General features: G+C 39.8%; 1 protein-coding gene across 2 annotated transcripts in view; it reads right to left on the bottom strand.

The window, feature by feature from the left end:
- Positions 1-18,432, bottom strand: part of LOC144013586 (acid-sensing ion channel 1-like) — a 53,766-nt gene that overhangs the window by 33,707 nt on the left and 1,627 nt on the right. Inside the window, exons 1-2 of one of the 2 annotated variants that reach the window (XM_077512651.1) lie at positions 13,111-13,341; positions 12,027-12,222 (exon numbers count right to left, since the gene is read on the bottom strand). In XM_077512651.1, the coding sequence (XP_077368777.1) occupies positions 12,027-12,125 (99 nt within the window). In that variant the 5' untranslated portion in view covers positions 12,126-12,222; positions 13,111-13,341. Of the gene's footprint in view, positions 1-12,026; positions 12,223-13,110; positions 13,342-18,432 lie in introns of those variants that run through there. The other variant, XM_077512649.1, reaches the window with a different exon arrangement.

Here is an 18,432-nt window from a genome sequence, read left to right as displayed (position 1 = left end):
AGACCTGCCGCTGCTCAGCGTGGCTGCATGCTGCGGTGACTGATGTCCTCTACTCTTGCTGGCAGTCACAACATCACTCATTAAGCGGTAATGCCTGTTTCGCCTGCAAAGCGGGATGAATGATGGCCTTCATTTCTCATCATTAGGAGTAAAGAGAATAGTCGTGTTTACTGTGAGTATACGTACGCCGGGGGCGAGCGTTGAAAGGACTACATCGTTTGCATTTGACGCATATGAAAGAGAGATGTTCATGCAAGCTTCGAAGAAGGAAGCAAGTTACTGTTCACCGCATCAAATCTAAACAAACTCATCTAGTATAAAAGAGGAGGGTGCAATGCAAGGATACACAGCAAACCAGTCAGTGTTAAATTTCCAGTGTTCGATCAAATATGCGGTAAGCAGTGTTATTTTAACACGGAGTAAATTTCCTTGAGTGTTGGGGTGGATGTTTGGTTTAATAATCTGAATAGTGTTAAATTGGCCACACCCTCATTTCCGTTGAAGGTGAAACTTTGCCATTTTCCAGTGCGCTGGCGACATTTCAATAGCGATACATGCAACTGGACCGGTAAATTGCGGCTGTTGTCAAATCCAGCTTTTTTCATCTTAGACAGCTGGCTAAGGTCAAAAATCTCCAATCTCAGCAGCACTTAGAAATGGTAATCCATGCCTTTGTTACATCTCGGCTGGATTACTGTCATGCACTTTATTTTGGGATCAGCCAGTCCTCCCTGCAGCGTCTCCAGCTTGTCCAAAATGCTGCTGCTCGTCTCCTTACTGGTGCCCGTAAGAGGGAACACATAACCCCTATTCTGGCCTCTCTTCACTGGCTGCCCGTGAAATTTAGAATACACTTTAAGATTCTTCTATTTGTTTGGTCTTCTTCTGTTCTTCTTCTTCTTCTGTTCTTCTTCTTCTTCTTCTGATTTGTATTCTTCTATTTGTCACCCCAACACACATCTCTCCACCGGTGAACTCTGGCTCCTGCCACTTTATTTTCAAAAGGCACGCCTGAATCTTCTGCAGAGACGAGATTCAAAATAACAGTAGGCCAAACTCAGGCTGCAAGCCAATCCAGGCTAACAGTGGTTAACAGATTTGCTCAGTAATTGCAGAGGAAATGCCAGGCTGAGGCTGATATAAAAGTGAAAGGGCACATCGAGGAAATACTAATCAGTGTGTCAGCTAATCTCTGGTGAGACTGTTGTTGTTGTTGTTGTGAATGTCGCCGCTTCCTGCGGCATTTTATCTGTGTGAGTTTGGTTCCAATGTCAGCTCTCGGCAAGTCAATTTACATTACCAACTTTGGCCATAGCTTTCCCTTTGACATTAGTAAGATCATTTAATGTAAGCCCGAGTTTTGGTATGGCACTTGCTGCATAGTAAAATAAAAGGGCTCATTATACTAAAGTCAGATGAGCATGCAGAGAGCCTTCCTTGTCCTAATCTCCCGGTGCTTTCTCCTCCTATTCAAATCCTAATTATAACTCTTAATTTTCGCTCTAGATAACGCGCCTGCAGCTAAATCCCCCTCTTTCTGTCCTTCCCCACATTTGGCATTCAGATTTCTCTCACCAAACTAGTGTCAGTAAATTGTTCACCTGTTCCTAACTATCTAATGATGCCACCTTTCCACACGGGGAGGTTTTGTGCGATTATCACAGGTTTGTTGGGAGTCCAAACACAGCAAGCTAGAATTCCCTCTCGCCAAGTCCAAACAGAAGTAAAACAGCATGCGTGCCTGTGCAGCTAACTGGATAACCCATTTTAACCACACCGATGTTCTTTACTCTCTCCCTTAAATTCCCGTTACAAAGCTTCATTCCTTCCACTCTGTTAGGCAGCGGCTTGTTACTGCATGTCATTAAAGTGATCTCCCATTCACACTGAGTGAAATATTGAAACACCGCCTGTCATGATTGCGATTCAGACCGACATGGTGACCTTGGCAACACTCAGAGGGTATAAACAGGGAAAGCTCATCATGCTGGTCAGTGGGATCAGACACTGCATCATCCTGCCGCTTGTTTCATCCGGAATTATTGAGCTGATTTTTGAGGCAAGGCGGGATCGCTGGGATCGTGGCGTCATCCCGCAGTCAGCGTGTCACTGAAGCCTCTTGCCGGCAAACACAGAGCCCGGACCTGCAGAGTCACCTGCACTAAACCTCAAGATAAATAAACTATGGGCAGAGCAATGCAGACCACTTGAGCTATTTTCAGCATCACTCGGTCCAAAATGCCTTTATAAAAAGCATCCCCTCCCCTCCCCTCACCGGCTTGGGCAAATAGAGCGTGCTTGAGCAGCATTACTGATCCGTCTCGAAACCAGCTGGAGTCATGGAGATGTCCGCCTTTTAACAACATGGAACCCTGACCTTCAAGTTGAGCTCCTTGGTGTGGATTTTACACTCAAAATGGCTCAACAGGTACGCATGGTTGGTCCAACCATTTCCTGTCCTCTCGCATTTATGAAAATGACAACTAACTTTATAGCTATGAAGATGTGAGATCCCCTACATACACAACTTGATGAGATTGGGTTGTTTTGGTGTTATTGCATTGACATCCCTAAAATGCTGGTCCTCAAAAACCTTTGTTACCAAGACGACGGATGGCCATGACAACCGTTCAGTTGATTCATCAAGTGTTTGGAATTCTGGTGATTGTGTACAATTATTCGCACAAAATGGTAAAATGGAGTGGACTGTTGGGTTTGAACTAGCAGAGGTGCTGTTGATTCCGTTTCAACTAGTTTCTGCCCCAAAGAACAACATGAAATCAGTGTAGGCCTATATCCTTTAAGCAGCATTAATCGTCTCCATTGGACACTGGAACTGAAAGATGAGCTCACAACAATTCAGAGAGATATTATCCCACTTCTTGTTGATGGACATCAAATGGGGTGAGTTAATCCAGGCCAGTGAATTTAGCACACAGGCTAATACCACTACTGAAAGAAGCCTATTTGTGTTTACATTTGCTGGTCTGAATCTCAAAACAGTTCATATTGACATGCTCATATTACTCAACAACCAGGACGCTTTGGTTAATTTATTTTGGTTTATGAAGCAAGTACATCTAGGTGACCAGATTCGTCAAAATTATTATTATTTTTTTTTTAATTTATTGTATAACAAGTCCCCGCAACCCTTGTGAGGAGTAATCGGTTAAGAAAATGGATGGATGGATGGATGGATGGATGGATGGATAACAAATGTATTCGCTAGTCAGTCTGTTGTGTTATTGCTTTGCTAATGCTAATTGCTATCTTGCTCGACAGTTGCCAACAATGCTAAACAAGGAAATGCACTCACCATTATCCAATTTTTTTAATGTTTTTTTTCTCAGTCCCAGCAGCTACTGGAAGCTGGATGTGCCGTTTACTGTACCCTGCATTGGAACATTGAAAATGAAAATATGCCACCAGAAGTGCTCAGCAGCATTAGGGCTAGTAGGACTACATTTCCCATTATTCTTAGATGCAGAAGCAGGAAGTGGTTCTAGTTCAGTCTAGTATGAAGACTGTTAGCGGTTAGATGTAGTTAATTGTATGAATCGCTATGACAACTGTGTGATGAACATGCCGTGACAGGACTTGCATAAAAACAGGACAAAACAATTGGCCTGGCGAAATCTGCTGTGATTCGGGAATTGGGACACAAGGCTCAAAATGGGGGACAACTGGTCACCCTATTCTAATGTAACATGGTCTAGGTAATTCAGTGTTCTATTTTTTTCTTATTGGACAACACATTGTCTTATTAGGGCAAAAGTCTCACACTAGTCATTTATACTTGGAAACTAGCAGCATCCGTCCTGTGTCAGAGAATTTCACCTTTGAATAAAGACTTTGTTTGAAAACAAGTAGTAAAAATGTTATCACTGTCAACAGAGTCATTGGAGCAGGCCTACCCAAATAATAATAATAATAATAAATGGCAAAAGCTGTTCACTACATTGTCAGGTAACACTCGCAAACTATCATAAGAATCTGAAAAGCTGAGGCAAACTACTTTCCACTACTACATCCAAATGTTGAAACTAGTGACAGACATTTTAACTCGGGTGGGATGGCTCAGTAGCAGAGTGGTTGCCTCCCAATCCATGAGGTTGTGGATTTGATCCTCACCCTTGATGACCGTGTTGAAGTGCCCTTGAGCAAGCCACTGAACCCTGATTTGTTCCCGGTTTTAATAATACTGAAATTGTTGTTGAGTTGTTTTTTTTTTTTAATGTGGGTCAAATATGGCACATTAACTCATTAGCTCGCAAAAACGTATAAATACGTCATATTTTAAATGTTTTAAGTGTCCCAAAGACGTACTTATACTTTTTTTTTTTTTTTTTTTTATGCCCGAGCATAGAGAAGGCTTTGATGCAGTCTCTCTACTGTAGAAAATGGTTGAGTGGCAGCAGAGTATAAGAGATCAACCAGGCCATGTTAAAACAAGCTGATTTCCCCACAGTTCTAAGCAGAATTGTGAAAAACAATGAAACTTGGCTATGTTCTATTGTTAATTGCTGCACAGAGGAAACAGATAGGAATATACTTTTTTTTTCCCTGATAAAAGAAGAGACTTTAATCTCTCTTTTGCTATGTTCCATATTTTTATAGCAATAGAACATAATGTTTCGCGGGCCTTGAAAAATCATTCAAAATCCAGGAAAACACTTGAGTGAAAATGGTTGGCAGTGAATGAGTTAATAAATAACTTTAAAAAAAAAAAATCCAAGTAGCCCTTGCAGCTTTCTATTTTTCTGTATGTGGCCCTCAGAGGAAAAAGTTTGGACACCCCTGACTTACACCATCACAAACTTTTCTCTTAATAAAGATATGAGGCAGCATATCTTTCCAACGGCCTCGTAAATGTTCATTTCCCAGCACGCTTTTGATAAACACACAAACACATGTGGCGGGTTAAAGTCATATTTGGCCACATGCTGAACTTAGACTATTTAGTGCTGACCACCAGCAAAGAGTCATCATCAGCTGAAGCAGCCACATTTCCTAAATCAGCAGGTGACTTACTCAGGGCTCATAAAGGAGACTAATCTTATGCACAAAAGGCATCTGTCAGCAGTGGGACTATTAAATGCAGCAGGAGTTTCAATTTGACTTCACCAAGCGTATTTTAAAACAGGACTGATATCACTTGTTTCATTTATTTCCCCGTGCTTGTTAATTCGACAAACACCCGCAGTCTTCAGGGGACGATTAGCTAGCGTTCATGGTGTAAAGTTTCAAGTAAATAGTGGAGGAATATGAGGAGATTAGACTCTATGAAGCTTGGAGTGACTGTCCCTGTGAAGTAACAGGAGTGCACAAGTCAGCAAAAACTGTGGCTCACATAAGCAACTTGCACTTACCTCAATGATTACGGTCCTTTAGTGGCACACATCTGGCATCCCCAATGTGGGCCACATCAGGCCCATATCTATGCCAAAGTTGGCCCTACTGTGGCCCTGTGCTGGGCCAGAGGACTGAGAGCCTTAATTCAACCATAACTAAGCCACTTCATTAAACATTGTAAAAATCAATGAAGCAATTATAAATGGTTGATATAATGTACAGTTATTTACTGAAAACTGCTAACAGTCACAAGGCAAATAGTGGCCCCTGTGTGCCACTATACTAGATACGCCTCTCCACTGAGCAGCAGCTGAATCCCAACTTGACATTCTGAACCACAACAAGAACAATCGGTAGTAAACTGACCACACTTAACCATTAATTTAATGTGATATTTTCACAAATTGGACCTTGACACTAAGCAACAAGTGGATGAAACTATTTTTATTTCTGAAACTAAATTATTAGCTGAAAATTTGTGTCTTAACGTAGCTACAAATGTTTAATCCACCCTCTTTTTTTTTTTTTTTTAAAACAGCATTGAAAAATAATTTTTAGTATTTGCCACGGGCCACCAAAAAATGTATGGCGGTCCGCAAATGGCCCCCGGGCCGTAGTTTGGACACCCCTGCTGTAAGTGGTACATCCGCCTGACTTTGGTGCAGGCAGAGTGGATTTAGCTCCAATTCGGTTACACTGTGAATGTGAGTATGAATGGTGGTCTGTCTCCGGGACTGTCTTTCGACCAGTTTCGGTTGTGTAGTCCGCCTTTCACACTGAGTATGCTGGGGTGGGCTCCAGCTCCCCATGACCCTGAACAGGCTACAGCAGGGGTGTCCAAACTTTTTCATTTGAGGGCCACATACGGAAAATCAGAAGGACGCAAGGGCCACATAATGTTATGAAGAGAAATTGTGTTTAGTCCTAAAAATTGTACAAATAATTTATTTGCGCTTTTGCATATTTTGAAAAATGCTTCTGTATATAAAACAATTTATTTGTAATATGGCAGTAGGGTTATTATAGTTTTGGAATTTTTTATTTTAGTTAGTTTTTATTAGTTTTCATGGTGATTCTGTTAGTTTTTATTAGTTTTTTCATAAATACTTAGTTTTTGTTTAGTTTTAGTTAGTTTCAGTATTAGTATTAGTTTTTTTTTTTTTTTTAATGTGTATTACTTGTGCACAATATTTAATAAACACCATGGGAGCGACTTCATCTGAAGGTGCTTTTCTGTTGGCTGCTGCTAGATGATGTCACTTCTGTGTGGCATACTTTCAAATGTCATTATTCCGGTTTATATCAAATTAAATCTACTAAAAAAATCACAATTAAAAATCATCCCCAAAGGCTCATGCATTAAATTAATTACCAAAGACTAAAAAGAAAGACGTTTTCTATGATGAGTTAGTTTTGTTTTTAGTTTGTTTTGTAAACATAAAATATAGTTTTAGTTAGGTTTCGTTTTTTAAAAAGCATTTTCGTTTTTATTTTAGTTTGGTCACATTGTTTTTTGAATTTTAGTTTTAGTTTTTTCATTAGTTTTAGTTAACTAAAATAACCTTTAATGGCACCTGTTTTTCGATACCCTCCCTTCTTACTTTGACCATCTCCAAACATTTGTATATGTTAATTTATTTGAGCCAAATGCCATTTTTAGCATATGCCGCGGGCCACTGAAAAATGGCCCCCGGGCCGTAGTTTGGACACCAATGGGCTACAGAAAAAGGAGGAATGGATGGATTTATTAAGATTTCTTTTTCTGCGTGCAAAGCTCTTAACTCCTAATTGAAAAAAAAAGGAGGAGAACAAAGGGAAGGGCATGAGTGAGTGAGTGAGTGAGTGAAGAAGGGGATGAGAGGGAGTAAAGAGCACGACATGAAAACATAATGAAGATTGTCATGCCCATGGGGGCTGACGTGAGGGATTTGCTGCACAGGGCTTTGGACGAAGTAGGAATGTTGAAGACGGGCGAGGGCACGAGGGGACAGAATGAGGATAAACACCCCGACCGACTGAGAGGTGACATAACTAACTGTGGTAGGGCGTTCAGGAGTCAGGAAGCGCAGCTGTGCTGACCCAAAAGCCACCGGGCAGTGTTGCTGGTGGGCTGCATCACATCTGTCCCTTCAAACCCTCCAATCTTAAGGAAATACAACGGAAGCCCCCGCCCCGATTCCCTCTCCGAGGAGTGTGCTGCATTTCCAGCTCCAAGCAAAGGCAGATATGGCCGCAGGATGCTTCAGTGTGGTTTTAAGATGATTCCGACTGGGACCAAACACTTGCAGCTTTAGAGCACTCAATCTGAAAAGCAGACTTTTGCGTCATGCTGAGTGTGTACAAAAAACATCACAGTGCTGAAATGAAACCTTAGTCGGGTTATTTCATCGCCAAATAATATATTTTTTATTACTGATGACTATTCCTCTGCGAACAGCATTTGACATTTGTGTTTTGTCAGGAGTCCATCGGATTCACCTCATGCCAATGCAGCTCAAAAATCAAATGGAAAAACAGCAACCTGTCTTGATGCCTGTTGCTACTACTGTATTACTGTGAGCCATTCCAGGAGAATTACAATCACAAAGAAAAAAAAAACGGAAAAATAGCTAGATGTGTTATTAATCTAAATATAAATACTGTCGTTCCAACATTAGAATTTGAAGCAACAAATCTTAAAAATAAGAGCCTCAGAAATGTGTTGCTATTACTCGGTCAAGTCAAAAAAAGGAAGTCCTGGTAATGTTTTTGCCGTTGTAATAGGTCAACTACAATATTTGTTTAATGATAAATGACACATATTTGACCATTTCTTAGGCATAGAAAATAACGGTGTTTTATCAAATCAAATGCAAAAATGCAGATAAAATTGCATGCTTTGAAGAATTACAGTCATAAGGAAGTGCTTCAGTGGTAATTTGTGTCTTCTACCATCGGTTTTCATCAGCTGTGTTATTGCACCCAAACATGTCAATCTCCATCGTCATGTCGATGTTGCATATGTGTCATACTAAGGGTTAAAAATTCTCTGATAGGAACTGAATGAATGAATCAATCATATTCTCTGATATACAGTTTGTGAGACCACAGCGCCTTGACTAAAGAAGCATTAAGAACTTGAATTAAATCTTATTTCGTGTCACGTGTGGTTCGTGTCCATCTTGCAGAAATAGAATTGAGGTGATTCTGCTGTTCGGATTTCAAGCAGTAGGTCAGGGTTTGTGGGGGATTGAGGACCCAAGTGGAGGGATGCAAGGTGAGGCGTGGCAGGGGTGCTCTTTTAAACATGTTTCAATTTAAACTCAAAACAAAGTGCAACACAAGATTCAAAGTATAAACTAAAGCAGGGAATAAACATACTAAACTAAAACAGGCAAGACTCGCGGGAAACAAGGTGTGACAATGACAAAGACTGAACGAAAGCAGGGAACTAAATACACACAGTAACGAGACAACAAGAGACACCTGGACAAGACATATACGCCATTGCGCGTTCAGGTGTCTAAGGTCGTGTCGTTAGTTTTGGGACACGGCCAATTACGTCACAACAGGAACCGGAAACAAACTCTTGTTAAACAGTCCCGCCTCTTCCATGGCATATACCCCATAGGTCTTACCGCACACATTTTGAAACTTGGACTTCATACTTGACTTGGATTCTATTGGTTTAAGGTGGAACAGCTGACGAGTATTAACATGCAAGTCCAGCACCTATCTCGGACTCTTGATGCAAATGTTTCAAAATGTCTTATCAGCCTCTTTTCCCGCTTTTGATCTATGCACAAAGAAAAGTCTATTGGGATACCTATCGTTCTTCATTCATCAAGCACTGCGCAAACAAAACAATGAAGAGATTACCAATGCATTGCATCAAAGGCGTCTTCAAAGGGAGTACATGTGCAGATTTAGGCAACAAAGGGTAGTTCGAGGGAAACACAGGCCTCAACCGCTCCAGGGGAAGCACCTCTCCTCTCCCTCTGTGTTCTGAACAAATGTAATTTCCTGCAGAGCAGTGCTCTCTTCAAAGACCACTGGAATGACTCGATCACAGTAGACAGGCTGCCAGCGGACGTGCATGTTTTTCACATGAATTATCCATTCGTCTCAAATGAGAAGAAAAGGTTAATGAGTCTTAAAGTTTTAAGACGTTGGCCCGTCAAGCACATCTCAAACACAGGCGGGAAACTCAGCAGAGCATCAACCCCAACCTTGAATCTGCTCTTTGGGTCCATTTCATGCTTTCATTACTGCTTTCAAGTGCACTGATGGTGTAATGGTGTATGAAGCAGCATTTCATCAAGCTGGTATATGTTCGATTGCTGGCCAGTTGCCCAATACCCGGCAGTCACGATAGGTTCCAAGGCCAGATTTTAAAAGAAAAAAAAAAATGGTTGGGTTGCATCAATACGGGCACCTACTGTTAATAAAATAATGTCAATGCCCCAAGTTTCTTCAATGACAGAAAAAAAAAGAAATTTTAAAAAGGAATATAAAATAAAAGGGGGCACAGTATGAACTTGGAAGAAAAACTCAGCACATTAAGCCACAGAACAATAGAAATCTTAAGGGGGTGCGTCCATAGTGAGGTATAACGATCCTTCACAGAGTTACTTGGACATCTGTTAACTCATTTGCTCCCAATAACGTGTAAATACGTTTTCTTTTTTTTTATGTTTTAAGTGTCCCAAAGACGTATTTATACATTTTTTGTTGTTTTTTTATGCTATCGCATACAGAAGGCTTTGATGCAGCCTCTCAACTGCAAAGAACGGTTGCAGAAATGGTAGTTATTCCATAAACGGCCAGCAGGTGGCAGCAGAGCAAAGGAGATCAACCAGGGCCATGTAGAAAAAAAAAAGAGCTAAATTACTTACAATTTTAAATAGATTTGTGAAAACTGATGAAACTTAGCTCTCTTCTAATGCTAATTGCTGCAAAACGGAAACAGATAGAAACATACTTTTTCTTCCTGATGAAAGAAGAGACTCTAATCTTTCTTTTGGTAGGTTCCATGCTTTTATAGCAATAGAACACAATATTCTGTGGCCCTTGCAAAATCAGTCAAAATCCAGTAAAACAGCCGGGAGCGAACGGGATTGCTTCTGTGAAAATGGCTGGGAGTGAATGAGTTAAGTAGTTTTTGAGTCATGCTGGTAACAAACAAAGGAATATACATGTACAATTAGGAAAACTAAAAGTATTGCATAACATTACTGAGCTGAGCTACTGTATCGAAACACCAATTAAAAACCACCAGTTTTCATCACTTCATTTAGAATCTCTGGAGTTCATCCACTCAATCAACCACTTCTAAGCTTAGTCCAGGAGGACATGTGTCAATTTGCTAGTGTTTTCTAATGTTGAAATTAAAAAGGGAAGGTTGTTTGTGTGGAAATGGAATGATGTATGTCATGTGACTAAATGATGAGACACAGCAGCAACAGCAGGACTTTTATGGCTGATATTATTGCCATTTACTCTTGCAGTTTCACTCTAGTGAAGGCATTTCTCTCTTCAGTCACGTGCGCTGTGTATTCGTCTACTCTCCACAACTGCTTAATTATACACAACTCCACAATCAAGCAGAGGAGGCCAACACTGAAAAGATGAAAAAGACAGGTGTAAACATTTGCGCAGGGCCGTAGGGGCTGACTCAACTGCGCAGCAAAAAACATCATAAGATCAACAAGACTTACAAGTACTCTGCATGTTATAATCCCAGAAATGTACATGTGTTTGTTTTAAGTGTGACCAATTGTGGCACAATGCAGTAACTGCATGCAAACATCAACACTTTGGACGTGAACGAGGTCAAATCTTTAGGAAACCCACTTTTCAAATGCTGCTATTTCTACATCAATCCAATTAAATTGACTATCAACATTATAGGATTTTTATGATCTATTTACATTAATTTCAATAGCAATAAAATACGTTTCTATAGTCCACTTTGGTCAATTTCATACCATCTAATGAAAATACACTATCAGGGTTTCAAGGTGTCCAAGGTAGCATGAGTATCATAAATAACTAATTTATAAGTTTATAGAGAAAGGAAGGAAGGGAGAGTTCAATGTACCGTATTTTCCGCACTATAAGGCGAAACCTTCAATGAATGACATATTTTAAAACTTTTCCACATATAAGGCGCTACAGTAGAGGCTGGGGTTACGTTATGCATCCATTAGATGGTGCTGCGCTAAAGGGAATATCAACAAAACAGTCAGATAGGTCAGTCAAACTTTATTAATAGATTACAAACCAGCTTTCTGACAACTCCATTCACTCCCAAAATGAATAAACAGCTGTTTTATTATTTTCTCTGAGGTAAAGTATTCGTGTTAGCTAGCGATCCAAGATGGCGGGATCTTCTGCGCATGCGCGTCACCGATAACGTATTGACAGTGAGACCTGTTGCGGCTCAATATCAATCCATATATAAGGCGCACTGGATTATAAGGCGCATGGTCAGCTTTTGAAAAAATTGAAGGCTTTTAGGTGCACCTTATAGTGCGGAAAATACGGTATTTTTGATAAACTACATGCTTATATTTGTTAACAATTCCATTTTGAGATACCTGATTTTCATCCTGTGACAGTGATTATGAAATTTAATCTACTATCACAAAAAACGAGGACCGTCACAATAGGGGTTTAATGATATAGAAACGTACCACTTTGAAGTCCTCTGCTTTGCACTCGGCGCCGTGGAAGTGGCAAGAGAGCAGCATGTCGTTGATGTCGTGGCCGGTGCGGTCGTAGAATTCCAACATGTTGAAAGGTCGCGGCTTGAAGTTGTGGAAGTCCGCTTTGACCTTCAGGCTCTCCAAAACGCTCTCCTCCACAAGATGCACGTCTCGGATCTCATACCTTCACAAAGGGAATACAATCGAATATAATTTGAACGTTTCATCATCTGCTCAGAAGTCAACTGCGTAAAGTTCAGACAAAGTATGGAGTATTAAAAAAAAAAAAAAAAAAAGGATTTTATTCAAGTACTGCAATTTCCTCGGGGTAGGACAGACTTTCTCACAAGTCTCACACACCCCCATGCAAATTTCATTTTGTTCTCTTGCTCCCCAAGCAGCTCAAGAGGACCCATTCGAAATTTGCTAAGATTACTTCTTCTATCTCAAAGGCAAAATTGATTCACTTACAGTTCTTATTGACTTCATGAAAGAGATCCATAAATTAGTTTGGTCAAGAGGGCAGATATTAAAAGGAAGCATCAATGCAAAAATCAGCAACACATGCACATTGCACAGTAATGTATTGCATTGCTGTCAAACCTATGGTGATATGGCAAATTTGGGTAAATTAATATATAATATTGCAGTCTAATCAGTGTGAATCTAATCAGTTTTTCCTGTTCACATATAATGGCCTGCATGTCTCTCCCCCGTTTATATGTTTTACAAGTACAGTCAAACCTCGGTTTTCGAACATAATCCGTTCCAGAAGGCTGTTCCAAAAGAGAATTGTTCGAAATCCGAAACAATTTACACAAATTAAATTAGGGCAGTTAAGCTAGCGTCATTTAGAACATCACTTCCGGTAGGTGCTCTTATTGTGAAACTAAATGGTGACACTTCCGGTTTCGGGCTTAGCAGCGCAACATCAATTTACGAGTGCTATGTGGTAACGTGCGGATAAGGAAACACCGCCCAAACATTCGTAACAAACATTTTAGAAGGAACAAGCTATAGCTGATTCTGGCAAGAAGGTTACAGACAAGAAATAAGGACAACAGGACCCCACCAGTCATTGACGCACACGCTAGCTCCAGACTTCCTGCTGCTATCGCTGCTGGCGAATACTGATTCTGTTCAAGCGGCCACACGCACGAACGCGAGGGTAAGTTGTGTCACGTGAACTCGCTTTCCAATGAACAGACTACAAATTATGCAAATTAGGATTCGTCTCAGTTACGCAGTTAAAGTTGAACATATCAGATTTAAGGAATAGATAGCTTTGTAGCCTTTTCTCTACTCGGCGAGTGAGTTGCGTTCAGGTACGCTCGGCTTTTTTCAGTTCGAGAGACGATTTTTTTGGACGAGTTCTGAGACATAAAATTCTCGAATTTTCTGGTCGAAAACCGATTTGGTCGAGGACAGAAGCGTTTGAAAACCGAGGTTTGACTGTAATCACAGTAAGTCACACAGTGTTGATTCAGGAATTTGGCATTCAGTGAAATGTCGTTGATATTTGTCTGGTGCGAGCCACTAGGCGCCTTTCTCCCGCGCTAAATGCCAGCCAGTAACTGAGCGAGGAAGCCAAATATCCCACATCACCCTCAGCATTATGGTTGGCCCCAGGAAGTTTCCTTTCATCAAATGGAGCTCATAAATTCCTGGTTACGCTGCCATGTATCAAAGGGGAGTCGAATAGCCGTAAATGCATCGGCTGCAGACCTTCGCTGTGCACTTTTGGAATAAAACGGCACCAAAATGGACTCGGAGTGTGGACTTTGATTTCACCTGCCCAAGCTTTTAGAAATGGATCATATAAATGTTGACATTTTATTGTAAATATCTGTTGTGTGTCATGAATTTGTTTGTGGCGCATTGACATGATTGACATGCACGGCATGAATATCAAGCAGGCAATATATGGTGTTTAATTTTGTGTCATAAATATGTTAGACTATGCTCCATGCCCTGCTTTTCATTCAGCTTCAGGACACAATATTGAAACCAAACATAGAAGTGGCCTGAGAACATTCTCAAATGGAAGTGAACAACAATAAAATTAACATGAATAAAAGGCAATCTGCAACATTAGCTGTGGTTTTTGGCTGTTTATTCTTCCAGGAAAGGCGTAATAGCGAGATGCGTTCAGTCCTTCTAAAACAGTGGTGTCCAAACTACGGCCCGGGAGCCATTTGCGGCCCGCCGTCCATTTTTCAGTGGCCCGCGACATATGCTAAAAATGTCATTTTACTCAGTTCAAATAAAATAAACGAAACAAAAATGTTTGGTGATGGTCAAAGTAAAAAGGGAGGGTATCGAAAAACAGGTGCCATTAAAGGTTATTTTAGTTAACTAAAACTAATGAAAAAAAAAACTACAATTCAAAAAAACAATATAGTTACCAAAATAAAATAAAAATGAAAATGCTATTTAAAAAATTAAAACTAACTGAAACTACATTTTATGTTTACAAAACTAACTAAAACTAACTATTATTATAGCAAACGTCCTTCGTTTTAGTCTTTGGTAATTAATTTAATGCATGAGCCTTGGATGATTTTAAATGTCATTTTTAGTAGATTTATTTGATATAAACCGGAATAATGACATTTGAAAGTATGTCGCACCGAAGTGATGTCATCTAGCAACAGCCAATAGAAAAGCACCTTCAGATGACGTTGCTCCCATACACATTTGAAAAAAAAGCAAAAAAAAAAAACCTAATACTAATACTGAACTAAAACTAAGCATTTTTTTTAAAGAACTAAACTAATAAAAACTAACTAAAATGAAAAAAAATCCAAAACTATAATAACCCTACTGCCATATTACAAATAAATTAGTTTATATACTATAGCATTTTTCTAAATATGAAAACGCACACATAAATTATTTGTACAATTTTTTTGTCACAATTTCTCTTCATAACATTATGTGGCCCTTGCGTCCTTCTGATTTTCTGTATGTGGCCCTCAAATGAAAAAGTTTGGACACCCCAGTTCTAAAATGACAGAAGAATGTGCAGCCACCAGAGGCGCTGCATACTGTCCACATCTGCAGTGACGGCTCATCACAGGCTGACGTCACCTGAAGCTTCGAGCTACAGCTCTTCCGAATGTATTTAACTTTCACCAGGAAAAAGTGCCTGCAGCTGGTGGGTTTGCGCAGTGTTTTACATTTACATGAAATTTATTTTAAAATGGTTGCATGTAATGGAGAATCGGGCCATTACGATGAAAAAGGAGGAAAATACGAGCCTGAAAAACTCGGAGCTGAAACATCATCCGCTATTCTGGGAAGACTCTCTTGGAGCTGCTGGAGTGTGATGTCTTGTCCGTTCATGCAGAAGACCATTGTGAGGTCAAGAGGTCACCGAGGTTGCACCATTGAAGGCCCGATGGCTCAAAATCTCTGTTCAAGTTCAGCCCAAATGTGTTTGACAGGGTTGGGTCAAATTCTTCCACATTAAATTACTCCGCGCATGCCTTCAGGGAGATTTCTTTAAAAGGAGATGTGCATTTATTTATTGTGCAAAATCGAAACCGCTTCTGTTTTCATATTTCTTTGACTAGATTTGCTTGGTAAGTTGAATTCTAAGACTTGAGGGCTGAGCATGCACACCAGAGACCCAACTAGAAGTAGACAAGCCATTAAAAAGTCATTTTTCTGTCATACCTAGACATTAAAGAGGGGGGGTTTGCATTGAAAGCAAAACAAAGAAAAAGCACCTTTTCTCATATTCGTCAAAAATACTCATTATGCTTTGACAGCAGTAAATAATATATAAATGTGATCTGTGAAAAAAAAAAGCTTGTGCCTCTAATTTGACAAACAACTGCACCTGAGGAAGAACAACCAATCAGACAGAAGATGTGACTTATGAGGCGTCAGTCCTTCATTGCATCGCACTCACAGGCACGCTCATTAGCTTCATGCTGACCCATCACATTTGTAATGAAGAGTCACTATCTGTTTAAAATTTCTAACAATTTAGCTACCATGTCATCAGCAGTAGTCGCCCCCTGCTGGTCAATAGAAATAATGTTGCATGTTTCACACCATATCTTGGATAAAGTCTTCGTGGATGTGACTGAGGGGACATACTTAAAAGTGGAAGAAATATAAAGACAAAAGTAGAAACAGTCACACGTTTTGCATATTGTCACTATTGGGTGGAAACCTATGCCCAAATTTGGTCAAAGTCATATTTTTCACAAATTCATGCTGTTGTTCAGTCCCTGTTTGGGTCTGTTTTTTTCACAAATCATCGCACAATCTAAAGTGTTGAAAATGTGTGTGCGGCCTGTTTATGACAATATCATGTTAGTGGCTCAAGAAAGAGATCTTTTTTTTTTTGGCTTCCTGAAAAGTGATGAAATTGAAGATGTGAAGATTCCGCCCGATGCCAGCGATATGATTGATACACTCAAATGCCATTTCAAACCCTGCGTCTCGATTACAGCCTCTCTCTACTACTTGTATTCTCCCAGTTCCTGTGTTCTGTTAGGCCCGTACATGATTTTCAGACACTGAAAATATTGCTGTAACAATAGTCACCTAAAACTCTTCTTTTATTTAGCAGGGAAGCTGCATCTGTAACGTCTTAGAAACAAGAAGACTTCTTCCTGAGAATCTGCTCTGCAGGTTTCAGAAACATGATCTCAGATGCGTTAACATTTAACTCACAAATGTTGCCACCTTTTGTGATCCGAGGAGGCAAAGTTTTCTATGACCTGTCCTATGTGAGATCAAATAATGTGTCTTTAGTAATCACATCCAGCATCACAGACCAGCTCAACTAATAAACCAATTGGCTCTGATTGTAGAAAACTGAAAGGAATCACATGATGGAATTTCAATTTTAAAAACAGTTACCAAAGTTTTTGATAACATGTATGGACATGTTTTTGCCATAATACCCTACACTTAACTCACCCTATTTTGTTTTTGCTCCCGACAGTATTATGAAGGGATTTCATGACCATTGACCATGATGACTCGGGCAGAGGTAAACTTATAGAGCCCTAAATCTAAAAAACAAACAAACAAACAAACAAAAGCTACTGGAAAATGTTAAGCACACGCAAGCCCCCACAAAAACAGCCTGCATTTGAGTATATTTCCCTTGTGGAGGCAGCCTCACCCCGCCCTCCACCACATAAACAACTAAGCTTGAGTAACATCAGCAGTGACTTCAACATCCACACTGGAGACTCGAGTTGGAAATTGACATTAGCTTGAACCCAGTGCAAGACTTTTTTGTTTTAGTCGGGGAGACCGGGGCTTGTTGTCACATGGGTAAGTTGTCACACAGCAATTATCTTCTCCACCAGCGGGCGCAACTAAGAAGTGAATAGTTTTCTTCCTATATATGTGAAGACAATCACACATTGTGAGGTGAAATGAGCGCCGGTTAACCATTTAGCACAACGCTAAGTAAAATATTTTAACTTTACTTGTTTTGAAATACAGTCAAACATCGGTTTTCGGACATAATCCGTTCCAAAGGGCTGTTCTAAAAGTGATTTGTTCGAAATCCGAAACAATTTTTCCCATTATAATTAATGTAAATAATTTTAATCCGTTCCAAGTCTAAAAAAAAACTTTTTCCAATTTTATTTTATTTTTTTACTATTTCACACCATAAACTGCACTGTATACTGTTTACCATAAATAGAAAAGGGTAGAAATAGATAGGATATTTAGATATCCTATCTAAAATGATGGGGGGAAAAAAGCAAACATTTCTTTTTTAAATTCAATAGTTCTGTGCACTACTTTCCTCTTTTCTTCACCAGCTTTACCACTTGCACTTGCTTTCTTTGGACCCATGATTAGGGGCTAATACGATGCAAAACTTAAAAAAAAAAAAAAAAAAAGATTTGCGTAAATAACAATGAACAGGTCTGCTCCAAACGAACTTTGAACACGAATGTGCTACGGAGGAAGCATCCTGGGCATTCGCCGAATTTTTGGACGAGTTCTGAGACGTAAAATTCTCGAATTTTCTGGTTGAAAACCGATTTGGTTGAGAACAGAAGCGTTCGGAAACCGAGGTTTGACTGTGACCATATAAAAATTTCAGCAGCAATTCATGTTTACTATTCAGACATCTTGACATGCCACAGTCATTGCTCTGTTTTAAGCTAACTAACTAACTAACTAACTAAACTAGAGCTAGTATTAACCAACAATATTTGGGGCAACTTGTCTCTGTCGTTTTGGGGTTAGTTGTCACATGTGCAAAAAAATGGACCAATGAAAAATGCACTGCTGGCAAATATTGAGGAAATTGGTTTGTCAGTTTGTTTGAGTCTTTAAAAATTGATTTTCCAGTTGTTGGAACTATGTCCACATTTCTGGACTGGTTTAAATTTCATGATAAAGTGAT

The sequence above is a fragment of the Festucalex cinctus genome, chromosome 2, assembly GCF_051991245.1.
Source record: "Festucalex cinctus isolate MCC-2025b chromosome 2, RoL_Fcin_1.0, whole genome shotgun sequence".
Classification (NCBI taxonomy): Eukaryota; Metazoa; Chordata; class Actinopteri; order Syngnathiformes; family Syngnathidae; genus Festucalex; species Festucalex cinctus.
This window is presented reverse-complemented; position numbering and strand designations above follow the sequence as displayed.